The sequence below is a fragment of the Sturnira hondurensis genome, unplaced genomic scaffold (genome assembly GCF_014824575.4).
Source record: "Sturnira hondurensis isolate 20B ecotype Veracruz unplaced genomic scaffold, ASM1482457v3 Scaffold0004152, whole genome shotgun sequence".
In the NCBI taxonomy this organism is placed as follows: domain Eukaryota; kingdom Metazoa; phylum Chordata; class Mammalia; order Chiroptera; family Phyllostomidae; genus Sturnira; species Sturnira hondurensis.
The window spans coordinates 1439803-1464078 of record NW_028076783.1 but is presented as its reverse complement, the minus strand read 5'-3'; the positions used below and the strand labels follow the sequence as shown (position 1 = coordinate 1464078).

The window sequence follows — 24276 nt, the reverse complement described above, 5'->3', positions numbered from 1 at the left end:
TATTTACAAATAATTGTTAAGTCATTACCCAATATATGATACTACAGTTGAAGAATACTAGCGATAAGGACTTCTATAAACTCATGTGAGTCCTGATTCGTTCAAATATGGTCAAGTTATCTGTTGCTGAGATTTGAAAACATTCTATAGTGAAAAGCTATCATTTATCTTCTGAAGAGTCTCTGAACCTGAGATCGGTGTTGACGGAGTATGTGTGAATAGCCCCTGCCGCTCAGCTAAAAGAGTCAACAGTTCCAAGAATCTTTGAGTTACAGTGCTTAAACAGAATTCTTTTTCTTCTTTTGTAGCCAATGCCTCTAGGAAAAAATAGGCATTTATTTCAAATGCTCATCAGGCTGGGAAATTTTGTTTGTTTCATATTTCAATAGATACGATACAGGAGACAAACCCAAATTTCCAACTGCTTATAAACAATAGGGAATGGTGGAGCCTGAGGCAAATAAAAAAGTATATTTGCCTCCTGAAGGGATTTCTGGCCTCACTTGTCTTTCATAAGTAAATCACAAAAAAATGCTTAAATTGACATATGACCTTTTTTCGGCTTTCAGGTGGTACAATAAGAGCATCAGCCGAGACAAAGCTGAGAAACTTCTTTTGGACACAGTAAGTTTTTACATTGTGCTGTTGTTTTTCAGCCACGCTGTGGTTTATGCCAGTGTGTGAATCAATATATTGGATTAACAGTGTTTTTCGGGCCTGGAAAGATATTCTGGGGACTTATAGCACAAGCATGCAACAGGGTAAGAGATCTGGGAAGGGTCTGGGGCCTTGGTCTTGGCAGGCAACTGTAGCCACAGGTGTGATGGTCTCTCAGCTGTGAAGGCTGACCCCAGGGAGCCATGGAGCCGTCCTAGCCGCCCACTTGCCGCCAGCTTCTCTGGCTGGGGGAAGGGAGGCTGTGACTCAGCTTCTGCCTGCCAGAGACGTGGGCGCAGAGGAAATACGCCACAGTTTTAACTCATTTTTCATGCCAACAGTCTCGAGAGCCACCCAGTGTGAGTGGCAGCCCTGATCTCAACCAGGGATGTCAAGATTGAGGAACAGAAGGATGAAAAGAGAGAAAGCGTGGTGTGATGGGGAAAGTGCTGGGTCCTGGCCCCTGCTCTGTCACTAGCTCAGAGTGACTTTGGGGACATCTCATCCTTCTTCTGGGCCTCGGTTTCTCAGAGAGAAGGAGATGAGCATTGGACTCAATCAATTAGTTCATCAGCATATATGCCTGGAGGAGCGGTTCTCAGGCCTGTCTGCACATTAGAAGCAGCTGGGACACATTTTAAAAACCAATGCCCAGGCCAGTCCCCAGATTCATTAAGTCAGTCTCTCTAGGGATTAGAAGGATCCAGGTATGAGTAACTTAGATACAAATCTCTCTAGCCGAGTCTAATATTCAGATGATTGTGGTGGCCAGTGCTCAACTCTAGCCTTACCAGGGAGACTTGTAAACAGTAGGTAGGAGTTCCTGAAGGCATTGGTCTCCTCGCGCCAACAGTCCACACTGCCCCTGTCATTTCACCGTATACCGTCCTCCAGTTATGGTTTCAAAGTATTTCTTGTCTCCGCAAATCTCTCCTGGTGGAGTGAAGCTGGAGTGGCCAACTCATTCCAGTTTGCCTGGGACTGTTCCACGGTTAAAACAGAGACTCCTGTGTCCCAGGAGCACCCCCACCCCATGCCAGTCCCAGGCAAACTGACGGTTGGCCACCCAACTGTCCATGATTTTGGACAGTGGTTAGGAGTGAGCCTTGGAGAAGAAAACCTGGGAAGATGTCAGGAAGGACATGAAAGGCTGTGACAGGAAGGGGTGATGAATATTCTCAAGGAATAATTTAAAGACAGAGGGTTCATTATTAATATCTATTTAATATTTATCTATTTTTCTTTTGTACAAGAAAAATTAATAATAGATTGATTCATTCTATCAGAGGGAAAAAACACACAACATCTGTAAGAGGAAAATGAGAGGGGAGAAGGAAAGTCCACAGTCATATTCGGGAGCAGTGAACCTTATTTTTCTTCTCCGGGGAAGTTGCTAATAGCAGGCAGCTAACAAAGAATGAGGGGAGATGTTCTGCCCTTGGGCATCTTGTCTTCATCAAACAGAACAAGCCTAGTTGTTTGTGGATTCTACAAAAGACTGAGCATTTCTGGTGACTATGAGCACAGGCTGTCTGTTATGCTTGCTGTCTCAATTATCGCTCGTCTCTGTTACGGTGCCTTTGCGCCATTTCCTCAGGACTTCTCGACATAAACTTGGGGAACTTACCATTTTGCTGAGCACAGGACTAAGGACTTAGGTGTGCTTGAGACAGGATCTTTGACCTCAGCGAGCTTTAGACTCTATTGGGAAACAAAACAAACTCTGAAGAAAGACTTAGAGGATAATCTAAGGTAAACTGGGAGCATATGAGGCAGGCTTTCGGTGGTCTGTGAGCTCAGGGAAGATGCTAGCAGAGTTAGACAGACTTCATGGACGAAGAGGAATGGAGCTGAGTCATTCCTGGACTCTGGTTCCACTTGGTTCCACACTGACTTAGCATTTCATCTTTCCCTGTGGTTCTCAATAGAACCATTGGGAAACTTCTAAAAACGCAGATTCCCAGGGCCCACCCCAAACCAACAGATCAGAATCTCCACACTGAGTTTCTGGGAATCTGTATTTTTCTCAAGTCAAACTTGAGATGCACGTGTACCCAGCTCAGCACCTAGTTCCCCCAACCGATGTGATTGGGTAATATAGTAAAACTTAATTAATTGAGAGGAATGCAAAATTATTTAAACACCTGGATCACACTAAGTTTAAACAAGTGCAGTTTTGTTATTTTCAATCATCCTTGGTTCATCAAGGTTGCCCATGAGCACTTATAACAGCCCACAATACAGTTCTTTGAAGGGACTTAAATACATACACTCCAATTGCCTGGATGGCTGACATACTCCTCCTTACTAACACTCTGAACTACTTGACCAAATCTTCTTTGCCTCCTTAGGTAATGCAGGGGCAAACTTCAGTGGTCCTTGTGGTGTATGCTGTTTAAAACAACAGCTGAATAGTTTCATTAGTTTTTCTTATCTAACAAGTATGGGACCATTAAGACATGGATAGACTCATTGCAATGAACCAATAATGGATTTATTTCATTTTTATTAACTAAATCTCCTGATGTACTGTCCTGTACCTTTTTCTCCACTAGGACAGAAACCCTTTATCATATATCTGCTATACCTAGGAACCCAAAACTATACCTATGACAAAGTACATCAAATGGTTAATAAGTGGTTTTAAATTAACAACCGTGCTTAAGGAGAACCTGGCTGATGGTGAGCATTATTTGGGGAGTTTTTTAAAAATAAAAATTCCAATACTCTGGCCCTCACCAATTAGAACTGCTGGAGGTGATATCCAGGTGATTCTGGGACCTACCCAAATCACCTGGGCGATTGGGAACCAAAGAAAAGCATTTTTGATGGTATCCTATCAAGTCTTCAGATAACACCTCCTCCAAGAAGCTGCACACACTTTCCCTCTCCCTTTGAACCCATATGGTACAATGTCATTACTCCTCCAGTGGCACTGTTCTCACTCTGCCTTGGGCCTCAGGAGTTTCTCTTCGAAACCCATTTTGTAGAGGGTACGCTCCTTGCAAGCAGGCCCTCCACGCCTTCCAGCATCACGTGCTTGGGTGACCTGAATTTGGGGCAGGAGCTTCATCTTGCACGTTGATTTATCCTATTTCCATGCTTCTAAATTGTCATTAAAGATGCAGTATTGACTTATGAATGGGTTCGTCTCAAGAGAAGAAAAGAACCAGCTCTAGACTAAAGAACGGCTATGTGTCAGACTCTCTTAGAGAGTGGCCTGACAGGCAATGAATTATCCCTCCATCCTTTTTTGCAATAACCTAACCTATGTGTCAAGATTACCTCCTGTAAGATCACCTCCAAATCATATGGACAGAAAGAGAGAAAGATCATTCTACCCCAATCAACCTGTGTCATATGAAGGCATGAATTAATACATCCAATTGATGGTAACTCATTGCACGTGGTGATAATGGCAATGATGGCGCCAATAATCCTTGTGCGGGTATCATATTCCTTGATATGTGCAAGAACAGTTCCTTGTGCAGGAAGAGTTACTTACAGTAACTCTCCCAGCAACCTTACAAAGATCATTTTACAGCCCCAAAAACTGAAGCTTATACACAGAATCAGGAAATGTCTAGAATTCACAGAACGATAGACCGTTAGAATAAGAATTCCCTTTTAAAACATCTGTGTTATCTCTTTTGTGTTATAGGTGAGTACACTGGAGCCAAGTTCAGAGTGTGAATCAGTGGCATAGTGTGTACTAGCATGGGGGTGCTTCTTACACACACATGCATGCATGTGCACACACGCACAGTTCACAAGAGGATATTGGGGTTAAGTTCTATTCTCCCATCCCTGTATTTCTCATCCATGCATTTCACCTACTTGGAATGATTTTTTTTCTCTTGCTACCTGTTTACTTATTTTTTCCAGACAAAGTATAAAAGGTAAATGGAGACCTTGAAAACCCCATGGGAGTCCCATGGGGGTGAGGTTCCCCACCCCACCTGCCCTGGGCTGCATTGCCTAGTTAGTTCACCCTAGTGTGGTGGCATTGTGAGCAAAGACCTGTCAGGCCCCCATGTTCTTGGTGGCTGTGACTTCCTCTGAGCCCTTTTCAGGAAGTAGGTGGTACAGCGTATGCTGGATGCCTCATTTCCTTCAGTACTCAAGGCCACCTCAGCCCCAAACCAGTTTCCTGTCACCATCACTGACTGCCGCCTAGGACAACGACCATGGAGGGAGAGCTCGGAACTTCCCGTGCTCGGAGGAGCCAGCTGCTGACCTCACCTCTCCTTTCTTCGTCTCATGTCTGGGGATCACTCTTGTTAACAGTGGAGACCTGCTCTGATTTCCAATTTTTGGCCAAAAAGTAAATGGCTTCTTTGAAAGAATACCAACAGAAAGTGTTCTTAATTAAATAGAAGAGATGTTCACACTCCTCTCTTCACAAGACAGTAACTTTCTGGTCTTTTTGTGATGTATGTTTCCTCCCCTTTAGAATGAGTTACATATGCAGACAGAGTCACCTCTTCCTGTCTTGAGTTTAACCCATCACATTTCAATGAGACGAGAGCAAAAGCTTTACTGCTAGGCAAAAAGAGAGTCATTTTGAAGACAAGCTATGCTATGTGTAATGTGTGGATGAATGTTACAAACATAATGAGAGATAAAATTGACATCTAACAACATACAAGTTTAAGGGGCACCTGATGATTTGATAGATGTATAAATTGCAAACTGATTGCCACAATCAGTTAACACCCATCACCACGCCTAAGTACAAGATTTTCTTTCCATAACTTTTAAGATCCACTCTCAGCAACTTTCTAGTATACCAAAGACACTTTCAAATACACAGTCCAGTATCATTAACTGTAGTCACCATGCTGTCCGTTTTATCTCCATGACTTGTTTGTCTTATAACTATAAGCTTGTGCCTTTTGGCCACCTTCATCCAATTCCCCCACTCTCCAGCCTCCCTCTCAAATTTCAAAAGAGACTTTTGAAACTCCCAGCAGAGATAAGAAGAGTTTGGGGAGTTTCACAAAGTTTATGTGGTAAACTGTTTGTTTGGCAAGAATGAACAATATTGTAAGGGCCAACTGTCCCCACCCCCCACCCCCCACCCTCCCACCTGCACACAGTCACACACACATCCCGCAAGTTCAGGGCCAAGTTAGAGGAAGCAGGTTACGTGTCTGTGCAAGGTGAGCTCCCTGACTATCAGTGCCGTTTTGTGAGACAGGCTGTTCATCAGGACTGTTATAAAGAAGAGCCGCGAGTTTAGCCAAGTCAGTGAAGGTCAAACTTGAATGTGGGTAAGAATCACATGGCCAGCGTTTGAAAAGTTCAGACATCAAGAGTCCCGGTCTTGGAGATTCTAGTGCGTGGATATGGGAGGGAAACATGGTCAGCTGCTTGTTGTCGCTATTTTGGTTTGTCCGGGTAAATGTCATCATCGGCAATGTTTGGGACACAGGGGTTTAGGTAGTGAGGCCAGATCAGTTGTTCTCAACCAGAGGACATTTTGTCCACCAGGGAACACTTGCTCATGCCTGTCACCCAGCTGTTAGAGACTAGGAATTGTGCTAAACACCCTGCAAAACCTCCTACCACACAGCACTACAGGGCCCCAAATGTCAACGGCGCTGAGGTCGGGATAAGCTTGGACTAGATAACCTCTCTCTGGCCCTTTTAACCTCAAGATTCTAGGATTCAAACAATCAGCATGGCCATCTGTGGGTATTATTTGTATGTGCAGATAACTTACCTTTGGGGTTGGGGGATGGAGAGGCCAGAGTTGTTTTGAATTGTATGCACTTTGCTCCACCTGCTACAACTATAGGCCCACCACACAAGGCTTCTGGCTCCGCTGGCCTTGACTGAAGGACCACACCATGTCTACGTTGAGTAAATCAACTAATAGGTTTTGCAAATAGTACCAACAGATTTACAGCTGGGTGGGAACATAAAAGACTCAAAACGGAATTAAGATTTTAAAGTTCCCACCAGGAACGAGTAAACTGGTATATTCATTTTCTTATACTGATTTTATCAGTACTAACAATATTGCCAGGGGGGAATGAGGGGTGCATATTTGGGTCTTTCCCTTCTTTCCACTTCTCTCATACAACCAGGAACTTCACGTTTTTCTCCTTTTGCCCTACAGCAAAGTCAGCACTTTGAAAAGGGCCTAAACATATTTTTTCATTAAGGAACAGATGGAACTTCCCGAACAGAAAGCTTATGCCCTTGTAGGGAAATGGAGATGTGGCTTTTAACATTTGTTGAATGCAGGTATCATGGAATAGGAGAAGGAGCATCCCTTTGCTTACAGGCCAAGTTCAAGGTTCAAATTCCAGGTTGCCCACTTAATGGTTGTGGGTCACGAGAAAGTGACTTCAGCTCTCTGGCACTCAGTATCCTCATCAGGAAACTGAAGATAGTAACATCTAGAATTCAGTGCCCTGGTGAAGTGGGACAGGATCTGTAATAAACCTGGGACATGGTGAGCTCCGAGAGGGCGGGGCTTGTGTCTGTTTGCCTTCATCACTACTTATATCACCACTAGAACAGTCTCTGACCCATGGTGAGAGGTCGAGACACATCTGTTGAATGAACATACAAAATGGTGGCCATTATTGCTGAAAGTCTGCTCTCTACCAAACTGGCCTACAGAATTCCCCCTGTTCACATGCAAGAAATTCATGAGCTGGGCGCATAAGCCTGGTTTTCTGGGATCACTAAGCGTCTGTGTCTTTTAACCATTCCAGGGCAAAGAAGGAGCCTTCATGGTACGAGATTCCAGGACTCCGGGAACATACACCTTGTCTGTTTTCACCAAGGCCATTGTAAGGTATGGTGGTAACTTGCTCATCAGCAGGGGGCGAGACAGTCCTGACGTGGGCAAGGAAGGCAGCACACGCAGCAACATCGGGCAGAGCAGGAGGTCGAGGGGTCACTGGCAATGGTGTGCTTTCCCTGATCCCACTGAGAATGTCAAGGCCAGAGAGAGAAAGGATATAACCGTGGTCACTTACCTGGCAAATGCCAGAGCTGGGACTGGAGGCCAGGTTCTTTTCCCAGTTAGCATCCCTGAGTGCAGAGCTATAAGGAACCCAAATACCTGGCTCCCTATCTGATGAGTTTATAATGAATTACATAGAATAATAGAAAGGTACTTCTGAATAACAGAAAGGAAGCGAGAAGGTATGAATGCTAGTTCCGGCTCTGCTAATAAGGCTACCTGCCTACCATGTACTGAGTCCTCACTATGTGCCGGAACCTCACAGACCACTTCCAATCCTAGTAAGCCCTGAAGGCATGTGTTACCATGCTTCTTTCACAAACAAGAAGCTGAGGCTCAAAGAACTGCTGGTCCCTGTCTGAGGCAGTGGAGATGCATTGGCCCAGCCCCTTCCTGCTTCCCCCAGCTGCCGTCAAGGCTCTCACTGCACGTTTGCCCCTCTCGGGACTTCAGCATCCACCTCCATAAAATGACGTCACATTCTCTTCTAGTTAGAAAATGAGGAAGAATAAGAAGTTTGTCAGTGACCAAAGTGAAGGGAGAATTAAGAGGAGAGAGAAAAACAACTATTAAGGGTCTCTGGGAGGACGGAGGATGTGAACAAGCCTCAGAGCATGAGCCAGGGTTTAGAGAGGTGACAAGGAGCAGGGAAGGCTGGCCAGGGGTGGGAACGTGTGCAGTGCACATCACAGTGATGAGAGTGATCTGCCACTCCATCAGATAGGACAGAGAAGTGAGAACTAAAGCTGCGTGGGATCCCCAAGGTCACCCCCAGGCTTGGTGATTCACTGGGAAGACTCCCAGGATTCGGCATACAGTTATACTCAAGGCTAAGATTTATCACAGCAAAAGGAATCAAAGCAAAATCAGCAAAGGGAAAAGGCATGTGGGGCAAAATCCAGAAAAAAGCACACACAAGATTCCAAGAGTCCTTGCTCAGCAGAGTCACACAGGACAAGCTGAGTTCCTCCAGCAGCAAGCTGCAACCACAGGGCCAGTGTGGCGTCTACCAAGGGAGCTCATGAGAGACTCAGTGCCCAAGGGTTCCACTGGGGGGTGGCCACACAGGCAGCCTCTGCCTAACGCAGAGCAAAATTCCAGGCTCCCAGAAGAAAAGCAGGCAGTGGGCAGAACCACATTGTTTATACAAGCAACATAGGCCCAGGGAACCACCCACGTTAGTTAGAGTATGGTGAGAATCCTCCCCAACTCCAAGTTCTCAGACACCAGCCAAGGGCCTGTCTGGCAAACAGGCCTTTCTAAGGACAGCAGTCAGGGCTGCCATGTTAACTCTGCTGTACACATCAAATTGGTGCAAAGGGGCCTGAGATGCCTCCTTAACATATGCTGATAATTAGTTAGACTCACAGAGCAGGGAAGGCAAACATGCAGCCCATATGGGACCACTCCCCATTTTGCAGCTGGGGCAGAAACATCACGGCACTGACCCTACTTGGGTCCCCATGCAGCTTCCGAGTCCTCCATACAGCACCCAGGGCAACCTGCCCACTCTGGCACAGGTTGAAGTATACCGGCCGTTCTTGTGAGGGTGAAAAGCAAGGCTGGTAGGAATCCGATAGCGGTCAACGTTATTGTGTCTGAACATTGACTCTTAATCACTGCCTTTATGATTTATGTGTTTCAGTGAGAACAACCCTTGTATAAAGCACTATCACATCAAAGAAACAAATGACAACCCCAAGCGTTACTATGTGGCCGAGAAGTATGTGTTCGATTCCATCCCTCTCCTCATCAATTATCACCAGCACAATGGAGGAGGTGAGTCCTGAAGGACAAGGGTGGGGGGGACCCTCACGCAGGAGCTTGCAGAAAAGTGACAAGCGCCTAGCCTGGTGTCTTTATGGCAGACAAGCTGACTTTAAATAATAATTAAGTACACAAATGGAAAAGGATGCCAAATATTGGATTGTAGTATTTTCCATTAGCAATTTCTGCTGTTGGAAGCACGGGATTGCACCACCTGCCCACCTGTGTTTCTGATTGTTCTCAGAAGGTGTGATACCAGTGGTTGGGCTTTGGGTTTTATTTCTTCTGGGTGGTTTAACTAGGAGGGTGAGCACCGTAAAGCTCTAACCACAGCCTTTTGCTTGTTAATTGATCCAGGCCTGGTCACTCGGCTTCGCTACCCAGTTTGTTCCTGGAGGCAGAAAGCCCCTGTCACAGCAGGGCTGAGATACGGTGAGCAGCGCGTTCAGGAATGTTAGACATTTGCACTAAAACTCGCGTCCCTCAAGGTTTGGGACAAATCTGAATGGACTTTCCATGAACCTAACTCTTCCTCAGACCTAAAATGACCATTGGAACAGGGACACTGTGTATGTGGAGATGGTGTGCACGAATTCACATTTAGGTGTGTAAGAGGACAACATTTACCTTGGCCAAAACAATGTCCATTGGTTTTAGTTAAGAGTTCATCAGTGAAGTGTTTATTGAGTACCTACTTTGTACAGAGCACTCTACTAGATGCTACTGGAAAAATACTAGGTAATAATGCCTTAGTACTATGTCCTCACCTTTTTTTCTAAAAGTTTGTTTTGTCTTGTTTGTCAGGTATGGGTTCATTGCAAGGGCTGTAAGCTAGCACCATCCATAAGTGCTTCTTTGCACAGCGTGAAAAAACTTTTGAACGCCATTAGGAAGGGCATGAGGCTCCTGTGCCACAGGCCCTACTATTCCTTCTTGTCTTGTGGGACTGCTTCAGCCGCTTGTAATATCTACCTGGAACTCAAAGGCAATGAGTTGGCATCCCCTTGTCCAAACTGTGCTGGCTGAGAAGACTGTAATTTTCATTTGATATCTCCCCCATCAGCTGTTCTCAAATCTCAGTGTGCATCCAAGTCATGTGGGATGCTTATTCCAAATGTTGACTCCTGGGACTTTCAGCCAAGATGGAGGTGTAGGTAGGTAGGTAGGTAGGTAGGTACATTGTACCTCCTCACACAAACAAAAGAAGGACAGAAACAAATTAAACAAAAAAACAGAACTGGCAGAAAATCAAACTGTATTGAAGTCTGACAACCAAGGAGTTAAAGAAGAAACACTCACCCAGACCAGTAGGAGGGGTGGGGATGGGGACCAGGTAGAGAGGACTTGTGGCAAGGCAGCAGCTGGCAGACCTGGCGGTCCCACATTCTCATGCAGACAAACCCGGAGGAACAACTGGGGAGGGAGACAGACCACATAACCCAGGGCTCCAGCGCAGGGAAATAAAACCTCAAAACCCCTGACTAAAAACACCTGTGGGTGTTGAGGCAGTGGGAGAAACTCCCAGCCTCCCAGGAGAGCTATCGGAGAGACCCACAGGGTCCTAGAATGTGCACAAACCCACCCACCAGGGAGTCAGCACCAGAAGGGCCCAATTTACTTGTGGGTAGCAGGGGAAGTGACTGAAAACTGGCAGAGAGTGGAGCAAGTGCCATTGTTCCCTCTCAGACCCCGCCCCACATACAACGTCACAACGCAGCAATGTGGGTTGCCCCACCCTGGCAAATACCTAAGGCTCCACCCCTTACTACATAACAGGTGCATCAAGACAAAAAAGAAAATGGCCCAAATGAAAGAACAGATCAAAGCTCCAAAAATAGAACTAAGCGATGAAGAGCTAGCTAACCTATCAGATGCATAGCTGGTAACCAGGATGCTCACAGAATTGGTTGAGTATGGTCACAAAATAGAGGAAAAAGTGAAGGCTATGAAAAGTGAAATAAAGGAAAGTGTACAGGGAACCAGCAGTAATGGGAAGGAAATCAGGACTCAAATCAACGGTTTGAACCAGAAGGAAGGAATAAACATTCAACCAGAACAGAATGAAGAAACAAAAATTCAAAAAAAAAAAAAAGAGGAGAGGCTTAGGAACCTCTGGGGCAACTTTAAATGTTCCAACAACCAAATCATGAGTGTGCCAGAAAGAGAAGAGGAAGAGCAACGAATTGAAAACTTACTTGAACAAATAATGAAGGAGAACTTCCCCAGTCTGGCAAAGGAAATAGACTTCCAGGAAGTACAGGAAGCCCAGAGAATCCCAAAGAAGTTGGACCCAAGAAGGAACATACCAAGGCACATCATAATTACATTAGCCAAGATTAAAGATAAGGAGAGAATCTTAAAAGCAGCAAGGAAACAAAGGAGTTCCCATCAGACTGTCCGCTGATTTCTCAAAAGAAACCTTGCAGGCAAGAAGGGGCTGGAAAGAAGTATTCAAAGTCATAAAAAGCAAGGTCCTACATCCAAGATTATTCTATTCAACAAAGCTATCATTTAGAATGGAAGGGCAGATAAAGTGCTTCCCAGATAAGGTCAAGTTAAAGGAGTTCATCATCACCAAACCCTTATTATATGAAATGTTAAAGGGATTTATCTAAGAAAAAGAAGATGATCAAAAATATGAACAGTAAAATGACAACAAACTCACAACTATCAACAACTGAACCTAAAAAAATAATAAACTAAGCAAATAACTAGAACAGGAAGAGAATCACAAGAATGGAGATCACATGGAGGGTTATCAGTGAGGAGGTGGAGGGGGGAGAACAGGGGAAAAGGTACAGGGAATAAGAAGTATAAATGGTAGGTACAAAATAGACAGGGAGAGGTTAAGAATAGCGTAGGAAATGGAGAAGCCAAATAACTTATATGTACGACCCATGGATGTGAACTAAGGGGGCAAATGAGGGTGGGAGCAGGGTACAAGGCAGAAGGGAATAAAGGGAGAAAAATAGGACAACTGTGTAATAGCATAATCAATAAAATGTATCTAAAAAAATGTTGACTCCTGGACCCTCTGCAACACTTACCAAAACTATTCCTGATAGAGGGGCCCAGGAGTCTGCATTTTAAACAAGTGCCCAAGGTGATTTTGACCCAGGTGGTTAGATGGTAATTCTTCACTTCCTATGAGCTCCCATTCCTAATGAGAGTCATATCTGATACACAGTAGGTACTCAGAACTGTTCTCTGTTGAGTCTCTGCTTCAGAGGTAGACATCAGACTGTCTGTGATTCTAGACCAAGTGTCAGGATAGGAACACGCCTCTTTAGTCTCTTTATGAAAATAAAGTTATTCTCATAACTGGAAAATCCCGATGTATCCATGCTGGATGGGAGGTCACAGGTTAATTATGACCCCACTCATCTTTGTCGGTGTGAAAATTGAGACTCGGACCCCTTTTATCTGTTTATTGAACATTTACTGAGAGCCTACTATGTGCCGGACACTGTACTGGCTGGCCCCTCTGTCCTAGTCCTTTTAAATCCTCCTTAGCCCCCACCCCTGCTAAGGCCTAGCAGAGTGCTGTGTCCATAGTGGGTGCTCTTGATGGTTAAATGAATGAATGTTTGCTCTGTGTGAAAAACAACATTAGTTCATTTTCAACCAGGGGTAGAAAATGGTTGGGACCTTACAAGAACCTTTTCATGTACTTTCTTTAATGTCCTGTTTAACGCCATTCTCCTCCCTCTTTCCATGTAATCTTCCCCACATACATCTTCATGGTTTTAAATGCATACCCTATGTTGTTATTTGGGAAAAAAAGATAACGATTTTATCTAGCTGTAATAGTTCTAGAGCTAGGACCTACAACATTTGCCGTTGGGGGGTTATGCTAACAATAGGCTAACACTCTGTGTAGGGCTATGCAGTCTCCTGGTAGCCCTATCCCTCACATCCATGGCTTACCAACCCTAGAAAACCCTCTGTCTCCTCCAGGGCAATGGGTGATCCACCCCTCGGAGCTCACGTTTGTGCAGGAGATTGGCAGCGGGCAGTTCGGATTGGTGCATCTTGGCTACTGGCTCAACAAGGACAAGGTGGCCATCAAAACCATTCAGGAAGGAGCTATGTCAGAAGAGGACTTCATAGAGGAGGCTGAAGTCATGATGTGAGTGGTCCAAACAAGAGTACGAACAGATGCCCTGGGGAACATGTTCTGTGCGTGCTCTTTACACGGCACTCTGATGCCGCATTGTGCCAGCTCCCTGTTCCAATCCAGCAAAGGCTTCCCATGGCACAGAGAATAAAACCACCCTCTCCCTGTAGTCTGCCAGGCCTGTCATGGTCTGGCCCTGCCCACTCATGAATCTTATCTCCTACCCATCTCTCCTCTGGTTCACAACACGCCACCCACACTGGCCTCCATTCATCGTCACACATACCAGCTGGCTCCCTGTCATCCTTCCGGTCTAGGCTCGAATGACACACTTTTTGTTTTTGTTTGGCGGGGGTGCGTTTTGCGGAGACTGAGTTTGGACCCTCTCACCCCTGACTTTTTCCCCCAGGAAACTCTCTCACCCCAAACTGGTCCAGCTGTATGGGGTGTGCCTGGAGCAGGCCCCCATCTGCCTCGTGTTTGAGTTCATGGAGCACGGCTGCCTGTCGGATTACCTGCGCAACCAGCGGGGGCTCTTTGCTGCAGAGACCCTGCTGGGCATGTGCCTGGACGTGTGTGAGGGCATGGCCTACCTGGAAGAGGCGTGCGTCATCCACAGAGACCTGGTGAGAGGGTGCAGGGCAGCCGCCTGGGGGCCCAGGAAGTAGGACCCCTGATATGTTGAGCTCCCAAGACAGGAAATGCATTAATCAATAACAAGTCGCAGACCATCTGCCTCTCCCTCCCAACCCCCTCTTCCTCTACAGTCTTCGGGATGTCCTAGTGGGAACATGTTTCATGAGGACTGAGGTGGGGGCTCTCAGATCCCAGCCCCGCCCCTAACGTTAACCCTATGAGATTCAGTCTGCATTCTTCGAAAAAGAAACCAACAGCCTCTTTTCACTTCTCTGTGGCCTCCTGGCAAATGAAGGGAGCTTTTCAAACACCCAGTTTGTCTCCGAGCGTTATCGCAGGAGCTGCTGGAATCACACTGGGGTGACCCTAAAGCTCTCCTCAGAATCTCTGGGGGTGGGGGCCCAGGAATATTTTTGTAGCATCTCCTGACAGTTGGCACACTAAAACTTGAGACTCACTGGAGTCTTTATTGTCACATTCTGTGCCACGGTCTGGCACCACCAGTGCCACATTCTGTGATAGTCATTGGGAACCGGGTACTCTTTCTGCTGAGAAATGGTTCCAAGAGGATTAACAACCTTAAAATAGTCCTATTTTAGTCAAGTGGGTGACAGTCTCTTCCCAGCAGCCCTAGTGTTAACATTATTTTTTATCACATCGGGTTGCAGTAGATTAGAGCATATCATGGGTTAAACAACACCGTGGATTTCTCTTCTATTTAGGATCCCAGAAATGAAGATAAAAGACCAATCCTACTCATCCTGATGTAGGATCTCATACTCACCTTTCTAGCTAACTTCCAGCAGGCACTTGTGAAGCTTAATTAATATTCGTAAAGCTCCACAGCGCCCTTGTACAATAGCACATAGAAAAACTAAGGACCAGGATTATGAGAGACTCCTTAATTATGGACTGTCCACCCTTTTGTTGTTCTGTCTCTTCTCCAGGCTGCCCGAAATTGTTTAGTGGGAGAAAACCAAGTCATCAAGGTGTCGGACTTTGGGATGACAAGGTAATACGGGAGGTGGTGCCCCCAGCAGAGCCTCAAGAATGGGACTCAGGCCCCCAGAACGCTCTGACATTCTCTCTCCGCCCTCTCCCAGGTTTGTCCTTGATGATCAATACACCAGTTCCACGGGCACCAAATTCCCGGTGAAGTGGGCTTCCCCGGAAGTCTTCTCCTTCAGTCGCTATAGCAGCAAGTCGGATGTGTGGTCCTTTGGTGAGTGTCACCCTGGGCCCTGACGCACGTGATCTGGGTCCACTTGCCCTTGAACTCTGGGTGGGGAGGGAGTTCCACTGGCAGTCTGTATGAAGGGGTCCTCATTATTGTACTTATTTCTTAAAAATCTTGGGAATGGGGAGAGTGAAAATGAGAGTGGACTCAGGATTCTGGTGACAGCTGCTGTGAGACCAAAAGCTGGAGGAGTCAGGAGATCAGAATGTGAGTTCCTCGAGGGCCAGGGCCAATTTTGTCCAATATTATATTCCCGCCCTTAATCCTCAATAACTGTCTGCTCATTCATTCAACAATTCATTGAGCATCTGCTATATACCAGGGCCTAATCTAGGTGCTCACAATATAGGGTAGGGAAGGCTCCTCTTGGAGCTCAAGTTTAGGAGGAGGCAGGTTACACAAACAAGCTAATCAACATGTTTGTAACTTCTCAGGTAGTGGTAAGTAAGTGCTATGAATAAAACGAAGTAATGGGACAGAAAGGCCTGCGTCTGTCTCATAATGGGATGGAGAGAAGGTCTCTGTTAAATCCAGGGACCTGGGACGGCCTCTCTGAGGGAGTGAGTCTTGGACAGAAATACGAATGATGAGGGGGAGCTGTCTCCATTCAAAGACCCAGGAAACAGCGTCCCTGACACAGGAACCAGCAGGTGGGAAAGCTTGGCATGTCCAAAGAGAAGGAGGTGAACGGTAGGTGACGAAGTTGGCAGGCCATGGTAGGAACTTAGAGTTCTCACAGGTAAAAATGGCCACAAATAAGAGGTAGAATGAAGGATGTTGGTGTGGTGGGATGTACTAAATATTCTTGCTGGATTTGTCACGACACCCTAAGCTAAAGCATGCACGAAAACATACCAAGACAACCTCTTTGATTTGAATTATAAGAAGGATCATACTTTAGGCAGGAACAAGTTGGAGTCTGGTTTTGCCATTCTCTACAAAGGGAAGGTTTGCCAAGGGTACCGACTGGTAGTTAAAACCAGGAAGAAGCTGACTAATGAAATCTCTTAGGAGAATAACTAGTGTTAAAGTCTTCTCCAGCATTTTAGAATATCCGTTTTCAACAACCAAGTGATTTGTTAATTCTGAGTCCTTCTGAACTGTTCCTTAAAATGATTCCCCTGTTCAACAGGCCTAGCTATGACTTTGTTAGTCAAATTTAAGTTACAGAATGAACTTGGAAGAAATACAGTTTCACTAGAGCAATCTCAGATGCTTCTTCCCCCAGTGTAACTAGAAAGGGTAGGGCTGATGTGTGGCCCCTCTCTGTGGGTCGTGCAGCTGATCACACTTGTGCCCTGCCCGATGTCCCATCCAGAGACGTTTGCAGCCACGGCCACTTTGGCACATTCTCCTTCCGACTCTGAATGGGGTTTATTCTGCCACAGATTGTCAACCTGGGAATCCACTGCTGCATCTTATAATTAAAGGGGTCAGCTGAAGTCCATCCCTGCCTAGGATGTGTCATCTGGAGTGTCCAAAGATGAGATTAACTGACAGAAGCAGAGTAGAAAGGGTGACAAGGGTGACAAGCCTGAGAAACAGAATCCTGGGTGGTCTGAGAGCTTGACGCCTGCCGCAGGCCATTGCCCTTTGTCATGCATTCTAAGGTTTTTGGTGCGACGGGTATACCTTGGGCAGAAGAAGAAAAGGGATTAAATCAGATTGTCAGCAACGGACAACCTGAAGACGTGTTTTGCTTGGTCTATACAGTATTTTTTTAAATCAAACTGAGTTTATATTTTAAAATTCTCAAGATACGACTTCTTCTGAAAAATCAGAAAATGTGGATCCTGAGCCCTCATTCCCTGGGGCCCTACCTCGCTGGAGCCAAATGACAGCTGTCCCACTGAGGCAGAACCTTTAATCTTCAGTTTTCCACAGTCCTCACTAGTCCCTGTTATGTACCTCATCCACTTCACTTACTTACATCATTTGTAGACATTCGAGTTTATCATGTCCCTGTAAGTTTTAGTAGTAACATCTGAGTTAGATGTAAGAAAGGGCTGCGCTTGGCACTTCTTTGCCATTGAGAAGGTTGGGAAATCTCTGTTCTTTAGAAATAAGACAGGCCTAATAACCCTCAGGTGGTAGGGAATTGAATCTTAAAGTCAAGAAGTCTGTGATGTCTAGAGGTACATGTGTTTGTTTGCTATTTGTAAACACTATCGTTAGCTGTGCTGCATTCCCCATTTCTTGTAGGTGTGCTGATGTGGGAAGTCTTCAGCGAAGGCAAAATCCCGTATGAAAACCGAAGCAACTCGGAGGTGGTGGAAGACATCACTACCGGGTTTCGCTTATACAAGCCCCGGCTGGCCTCCTCACATATCTACCAGATCATGAATCATTGCTGGAAAGAGGTCAGTAAAGGAAGTGGTTTCCCACTGCATTACAACCTATGGCTTCTGGGTCTGTCCCCTTCCCTAGAGAAAGGAACCCTTTTAGAGGATGAGTCAGCAGGGATGAATAAAATGGATTATCAGGAAAGTCACTTTGAGAGTCTATTAACTAGAGAGGTTCCCCATCCCTGAAAGATCTGGTAGTGACCTTAAATATCATTGATTTGCTATATAATGTCACAAGCCATCAGGATATGGTGAGAGAAAAACGGTGTGAAGCTATGTCAATGTCTTTTGAGGAAAAAACCTCATTTGTGTAACATTGTAAAACCATTGAATATAAAGTTAGCTGTATAAATTGGGGATTAGAAGTTCACTTGTGCTGTGAAAATATTAAAATGACTTGGAGTTCATTGTATTCTTTCAACAATTCAGAAAGGGAACCCAACAACTCTGCGTACTTCCAGGTGTCTCAGTTATCCCGCACTTGGGTTGCAGGCTGAGCCCTGAACCACATCAGCACGAGTCTTAGATGTCCTTTGTGAGTTAGGAAATTGTGAGTTTCGACCAAAGTTGAAAGTTGCTGAAATAGTGATTTAACACAAATTCAGATCATCAAAGGGTAAAAAGGTAGAATTGAAAAACCATAGAATAATTGGGTTTTGTCTCAGCTTTGCCCTGTGTTAGTCATTAATTTCAGACAATTCCCTAAACCTCCTCTTTCTTACTGGTAGAGAATTAAATAATGCTTGATCTGTAAGTTCATAGATGTAAGTTCATAGATCTTTTATAATTAGAAACCAACCAACCAACCAACCAATGAGGACACAACACAAATCTGGTCTACTTCACAAGGGTAATTATGATAGCTGACATTGATTTAACAGTTTTTTTTCTTTTTTAACTTAACACACTTTACTCTTTAGAAGTTTTGGATATGCAGAAAAATTGAACATGTAGTACGGAGTCCCCACATGTCCTCTTCCCCAGTGACTAACACTTTGCAGCCAGGTAGTATGTTGTGCAGGTCTATCAGCTTTGACAGGAGTGTGGTATGTTCCTGCCTCATAGTACATGATACTACATGATCATACAGGATTACAGGATCATACAGAATGGTGTTACTGCCTTTAAATCCACCAGGCTTCACCCATATCTATTCATTCCTTCCCTGGTTCTCCCCAACCCCCCAGCAACTACCCAAGTTCTTCCATTTCTAGAACGTCATATAGTTAGAATGTCGTATAGCAGGTAGCCTTTTCAGATTGAGTTCTTCCACTTAGCATTATGCATTTAAGATTCTTCCGTGTCTTTTTGTGGCTTGATAGCTCATTTCTTTTTATCACTAAATAACCTTCCATTGTATGGATACAGCCCAGTTTGTTTACTCGTGTACCTACTGAAGGATACCTTGGCTGCTTCCAGTTTTTGGCAATCATGAATAAAGCTGTTATAAATTTTGTGTGCAGGTTTTTGTATGGACATAAGTTTCAGCTCAAATTGGATGAATATCTAGAAGTGTGATTACTGGATTGTATGACAACACTATGTGTAGGTTTGTGAAAAACGACCAGATTGTCTTCCCAAGTGGTTGTGCCAGTTTTCATCTCACCAATAGGGGGAGCTCTTGTTGCTCCATGTCCTCGCCAGCATTTGGTATTGTCCGTGTTCTGGATTTTAGCCATTCTTATAGGTGGATGGCGGTATCTCTAAAACAAGAGGTATCTTGTCTTCATTTGCAATTCCCTAATGACACATGATGTTGAGCATCTTCTCATTATATTCACTTGCTGTTTCCATATCTTCTTTAACAAGGTGTCTATTGAAATCTTTCGTCCATTTTTAAATCAGGTTGTTTTCTTGCTTTTAAGTTTTAAGAGGTCTTTGAGTAGTTTGGATATAAGACCTTTATTAGATATATGTGTTAAATTTATTTTCTCCCAGCCAATGGCTTATCTTTTCATTCTCTTAATGATGCCTTTTACAGGTGGAAGTTTTTAATTATAACAAAATTCAACATTATTTTTTTCCTTTACGAATCATGCTTTTGATGTTGTATCTAAAAACTCATCGACAAACCCAAAGTCACTCAGATTTTCTCCTATGTTATCTTCTCAAATTCTATCATTTTTTCATCCTATGTTTAGGTGTATGATCCTTTTGAGTTAATTTTTGTGAAGGATATAAGGTCTATGTCTAGAATTGTTGTATTGCATCTAGATGTCCAATTGGTCTAGCACCATATTTTAATATTTAAAATCAGCAGAGGGTACTGCTATTGAATTCTCATGTTCTTTTGGAATCGGCTATGATGCGCAAGTAGGAGAAACTCAGAGCTCTTTTCTTCCTTCTCTAGAAACCAGAAGACCGGCCACCTTTCTCCAGACTTTTGAGTCAACTGGGTGAAATTGCAGAGTCGGGACTTTAGCAGAAACTCAGCTGCAGACCCTGAGTAGGGGAAGAAGCCCTCCCTCCACACAGCATTAAAAGCCGCCAGCAGCCCAGGACTCCCCAGAGGCAGCTGCTCTGCGGTGCCAGTTTCTGGGCTGCCCCGGAGGCTGGCGCTCAGCCACAGTCACGAGGCTCAGCCACAGTCACGAGGCTCAGCCAATGAAGCACCAGCAGGGCCAGAGCAGTGGCCATGCCTCTCCATCCTCCCTCCAGCCTCTTATCTCGGGTGGTGCACAAACCTCAATCTGACAGCTTCCGGCAACATTTCTTGCACTTCTTCTTAGAGAGAGAGAGAGAGAGAGAGACAGGGTAGGGCCCTGGATTGTTATTTTTGTTATCTTAAACACGGATCTAAGGTTAACGGTCAAGGGACTTTTCATTTGACCTGGCAACATAAAATCCCAGGGGACGGGGCAAGAAGACCGAGGAGAGTGACTCCCTATCAAGGAGAACGATGAGCTAACTAAGGTCTGAAAGAGTAAGCTCCTCCGTTGTGATGCTGTTGGCCACCGCTTCCCGCCACAGACGAAGGAGTGGCTGCTCACCTCAGAGGCCGGATATCCTGAGAAGCAGTGTCGTGGGGCTTAACTCAGAGCACGCTGCCACCGTTCTCCATGAAGCGGGAGCTATGGACTTGGGTGACCAGTTCCGACCCCAGAGTTTGAGCCCTTGGGTATCTGGTGTCTGGGCAGAAAGAGGGCATCTGACGGGAGGGATCCAAGTGGTGCGGAGAAAGACCTTAGGTTGTTAACACACTGATGCTCACCTTTAGTACAAGCCAGGCAGGCGACTATGCCTCCCCTCTGTACAGAACGCTTCTGCGTGCATCCTAGGAGGAAATGGTTGCTTCTGAACACACACTCTGACCGAGGACCCCCTCATCGCGTCCCCAGCCAACCCCCACCTCAAAGAATCAGCCCCCTCTCTGCCTTCTCCCGTCATCAACAGAGGGCAGCATTGTGTTGAACAGCGATGTCTGGCAAAGAAACTGAAGCTGGTTTAACCCATATAGATTTGTAGCTTTAAGGGTGAGACTTTCAGCCTCCCAAAATTCTGGGAGAGAAACCAGGGGTCTGTTCGTGTTCAAACCATCTGGATGGACACTGAGCCTGCACTAAGTGGGGTGCTCCTCAGGCGCACAGTTGAAATAGGCAAAGTGAGTATGTCCCAAGTTACAAGACTTCTTGGCAGTTTATTCCGAGTTCACACCAACCTGGTGAGTTAGTATTACTGTTCCCACTTTACATATTGTAAAACTGAGGCTTTCAAAAGCCGGGACACCTGCCAAAAGTGGCAGAGTGGAAATTAAGCCCAGGATTCTAGTTTACGTGTGTCTGACTCCAGTGCTCAGTTTCTTTATTCCTATCCAACCTTGTCTTTTACCAAGGACAAAAGGAACTGATTGCAGAGGAAATAAATACAGCAGAGGGAAAAGGCAGAGAAAGCCAATAAAGACATCGACACAGCACCACCAGAAAGTAAAGTTGTTCTTGGGCAGACCACAGTGGTTGGCACTGTAGTCCTCCTACTTAGAATAGGATCTTCTTTTTTCTCCTCTGTAGCTCCCCTTTGTCAGAGGTAATGAGATTGGACTTAGTTAATTAACCCTTTGAGTCACTCAACCTAGCAGAGTCATGTTGCAGGAAGCCATTTAGGTGGCTTTAAAGCAGCTTGGGAAGATTCTCCTGCAGAAGTATGTAGAAGGCTTTCTTTATTCCAACTCTGAGCTGGCTGCAGTCTTCTGGGACACTTTGTAAGGATGGGTATTTCCCGATGTAAGAGAGAGTGAGTTTCCCTACAAGGTTCAGATACAACTCAGGACTGCTGGGTGGTTTTGCAATCAGCTCTTTCTAAACCAGGTGACATTTTGATTGGCTGGAGACCCAAGTGCATAACTTTTAACTACAATTATTGTGAAAGTGGAGGACCCAAGATAAAACTCCGCCATTCGGAAGATGATCTTATTCAACTTATCCAAAATAATTTCTCTGTACCTGCTGGCATTTTGTACATTCTCTTTTGGAATCTGTAATTAGAAGTGATTTCTGGAACATCCAGCCTACAAAGAAAACATCTGAATTGACTGATTTCTGTGGTCTGGTTTAGGAGATCCCCCCACCCGCCCCACTTGTCATTACCTTGTTCAAGCTCAGATCCGTAGTGATCTTAGCTGAACGCATGTAGGTAGTTTCCCTCCTGTTGTCCTAGCCTGCAGAACGGGCTTCCGGCCTGTTTCTTGGTTTTCTTTTTTAATCACTTTAAAAATGGTGCCACAAGTTCACAGGGAATTCCCTTAAACAAGGTTTTGATTCCTAATGCATTTTATAGTTTTTGCCTTTTGTACCTTTTGAGACTATGTATTTATATATGCATAGATGGGATATTTATTAGTGTACAGTCGTTGCTAGCATTCACAATAAAAATATTACACATGTCTCTTACCCTTCATTAAGCACACAAAGTTAAAGGTCAGGTGCAGCAAATAAAGCTGCCCATTTCAATAACAATAGTATGTACGGCTTGGGATTCCTATGTGTCCAAGTGTCAACCACACACATTCCTTAAATAAAAATGGTTACTCGGTTTCATGTTCCACAGGCACACTTCAACATTTGTTCAACAGGTAAACATCAAATGCTTCCTAGGTTCCCATGACACCCCATGCCGAGCGCTGCAGAAACAAAGATGAACAAGGCAGAGTCTTTTTGTTTAAGAAACTGCAGGTGTGATTGGGAAAGGAGACAAACAAATAAGTGAAATGATATGTAATAAAGCAATTAGAGCAATAATAGAAATACGGTCAAAGAAGAGAAAAGCTCAGAAAAACCGATGATTCTCCCTCTTAATAGGGGAAGGTTATGTCACTTGCTACTCAAAGCGCGGTCCCTTCCCCAGCAACAGCAGCAAGACCAGACTGTGGGATATGCAAATTATACAGCTTCACCCCAAGACCCACTGAATAAGTTTCTACATTTTAACGAGATCCACAGGACCCTACACACAGGGAAGTTTGGGAAGCACTGTCCTAGAGGAAATAATGTCTGACTCAGCTTTGAAAATGAATTATGGTTTTTATGTAAGGTAAGCAAGTGGGCAGAAATAAGAGAAATACCTTTCAGGGAGGGGACTAGAGGAAACAGGATGTGTTGGAAAGCTATTACCAGCTTACCATTGGTGGAGCACAAGGGGCGTGTGTGTGGTCTCTGCGAGGGTGGGTGGGGGTGACAGAAGGGGCAGGCAAATTGAAAGAGGCTATAATTCTAGGCAAGGACTGTATTGCCAAAAAAATGGAATTCTACCTATGGATAGGAAAGATGTCACTGAGCAAGGAGATAAGGCCAAATTTGCTTTTAAAGTATATATTCTGGCCTGGGCTTTGGTGGCTCAGCTGGTTGGAGCACTTTCCTGCAGACTGAAAGGTCTTGGGTTTGATTTCCAGTCAGGGCACATGCCCAGGTTGTAGGTTCGATCCCTGATTGAGACACTTACGAAAAGGCAGCCAAATCGATGTTTCTCTCTCACATCAATGTCTCTGTGTTGTCTCTCTCTCCTTTCTTTTCTCTCTCTCTCTCTAAAAGCAATAAAAGAAATCCCAGGTGAGGATAAATAATTTTTTTTTAAACAAGAAAGAATAGAAGTGTATTCTGGCAGCAGCATGCTGAGTGGATTTGAAGGAGGCAAACTGGTGGAAGAGAAACCAATTTGGATACGATTCGCTCCTTGCTCCTAGTGCCAGATGATTGTTTTCTCACCCACTGCTCTGTGGGTGACATGCAGAAGTTATAATTCAATCTTAGGTCACCGTTGCTTGGAAATGAATAGATGTTCCCCCTCCCTCTCAAAAGCCCAAGGAAAGATAAGCTGGGGCATTATTTTGGGGGTGTGTTGAGCTCTCCCTCTACCGTTCAGTGCACCAAATGCCCAGGTCCATTGCAGGAGCCAGTTCGGGAACCAGAGGACCCTAAGGCGCAGGTGAGGAAGCCTGCAGCTTCCATGCGGTCCTCTGTGTGGAGCTCACCTCCGGGCCTGACTCCTGCTGGCAAATAAGCCAGACGGGAAACTTCTATATGGGGTTAGATGAACAGATGTG

The 24276-nt window shown here is 45.0% G+C and overlaps 1 protein-coding gene across 1 annotated transcript in view; it reads left to right on the top strand.

The window, feature by feature from the left end:
- The window catches only part of ITK (IL2 inducible T cell kinase), a 54841-nt gene extending 32580 nt beyond the window's left edge, over positions 1 to 22261 (top strand). Inside the window, exons 8-17 of the mRNA XM_037044817.1 lie at positions 570 to 624; positions 7386 to 7468; positions 9285 to 9418; positions 9764 to 9838; positions 13364 to 13535; positions 13933 to 14149; positions 15107 to 15171; positions 15263 to 15381; positions 17599 to 17756; positions 20092 to 22261. Coding sequence (XP_036900712.1) covers positions 570 to 624; positions 7386 to 7468; positions 9285 to 9418; positions 9764 to 9838; positions 13364 to 13535; positions 13933 to 14149; positions 15107 to 15171; positions 15263 to 15381; positions 17599 to 17756; positions 20092 to 20163 — 1150 coding nt within the window. The 3' untranslated portion in view covers positions 20164 to 22261. The remainder of the gene's footprint in view (positions 1 to 569; positions 625 to 7385; positions 7469 to 9284; positions 9419 to 9763; positions 9839 to 13363; positions 13536 to 13932; positions 14150 to 15106; positions 15172 to 15262; positions 15382 to 17598; positions 17757 to 20091) is intronic.
- Positions 22262 to 24276: the final 2015 nt, after the last annotated feature.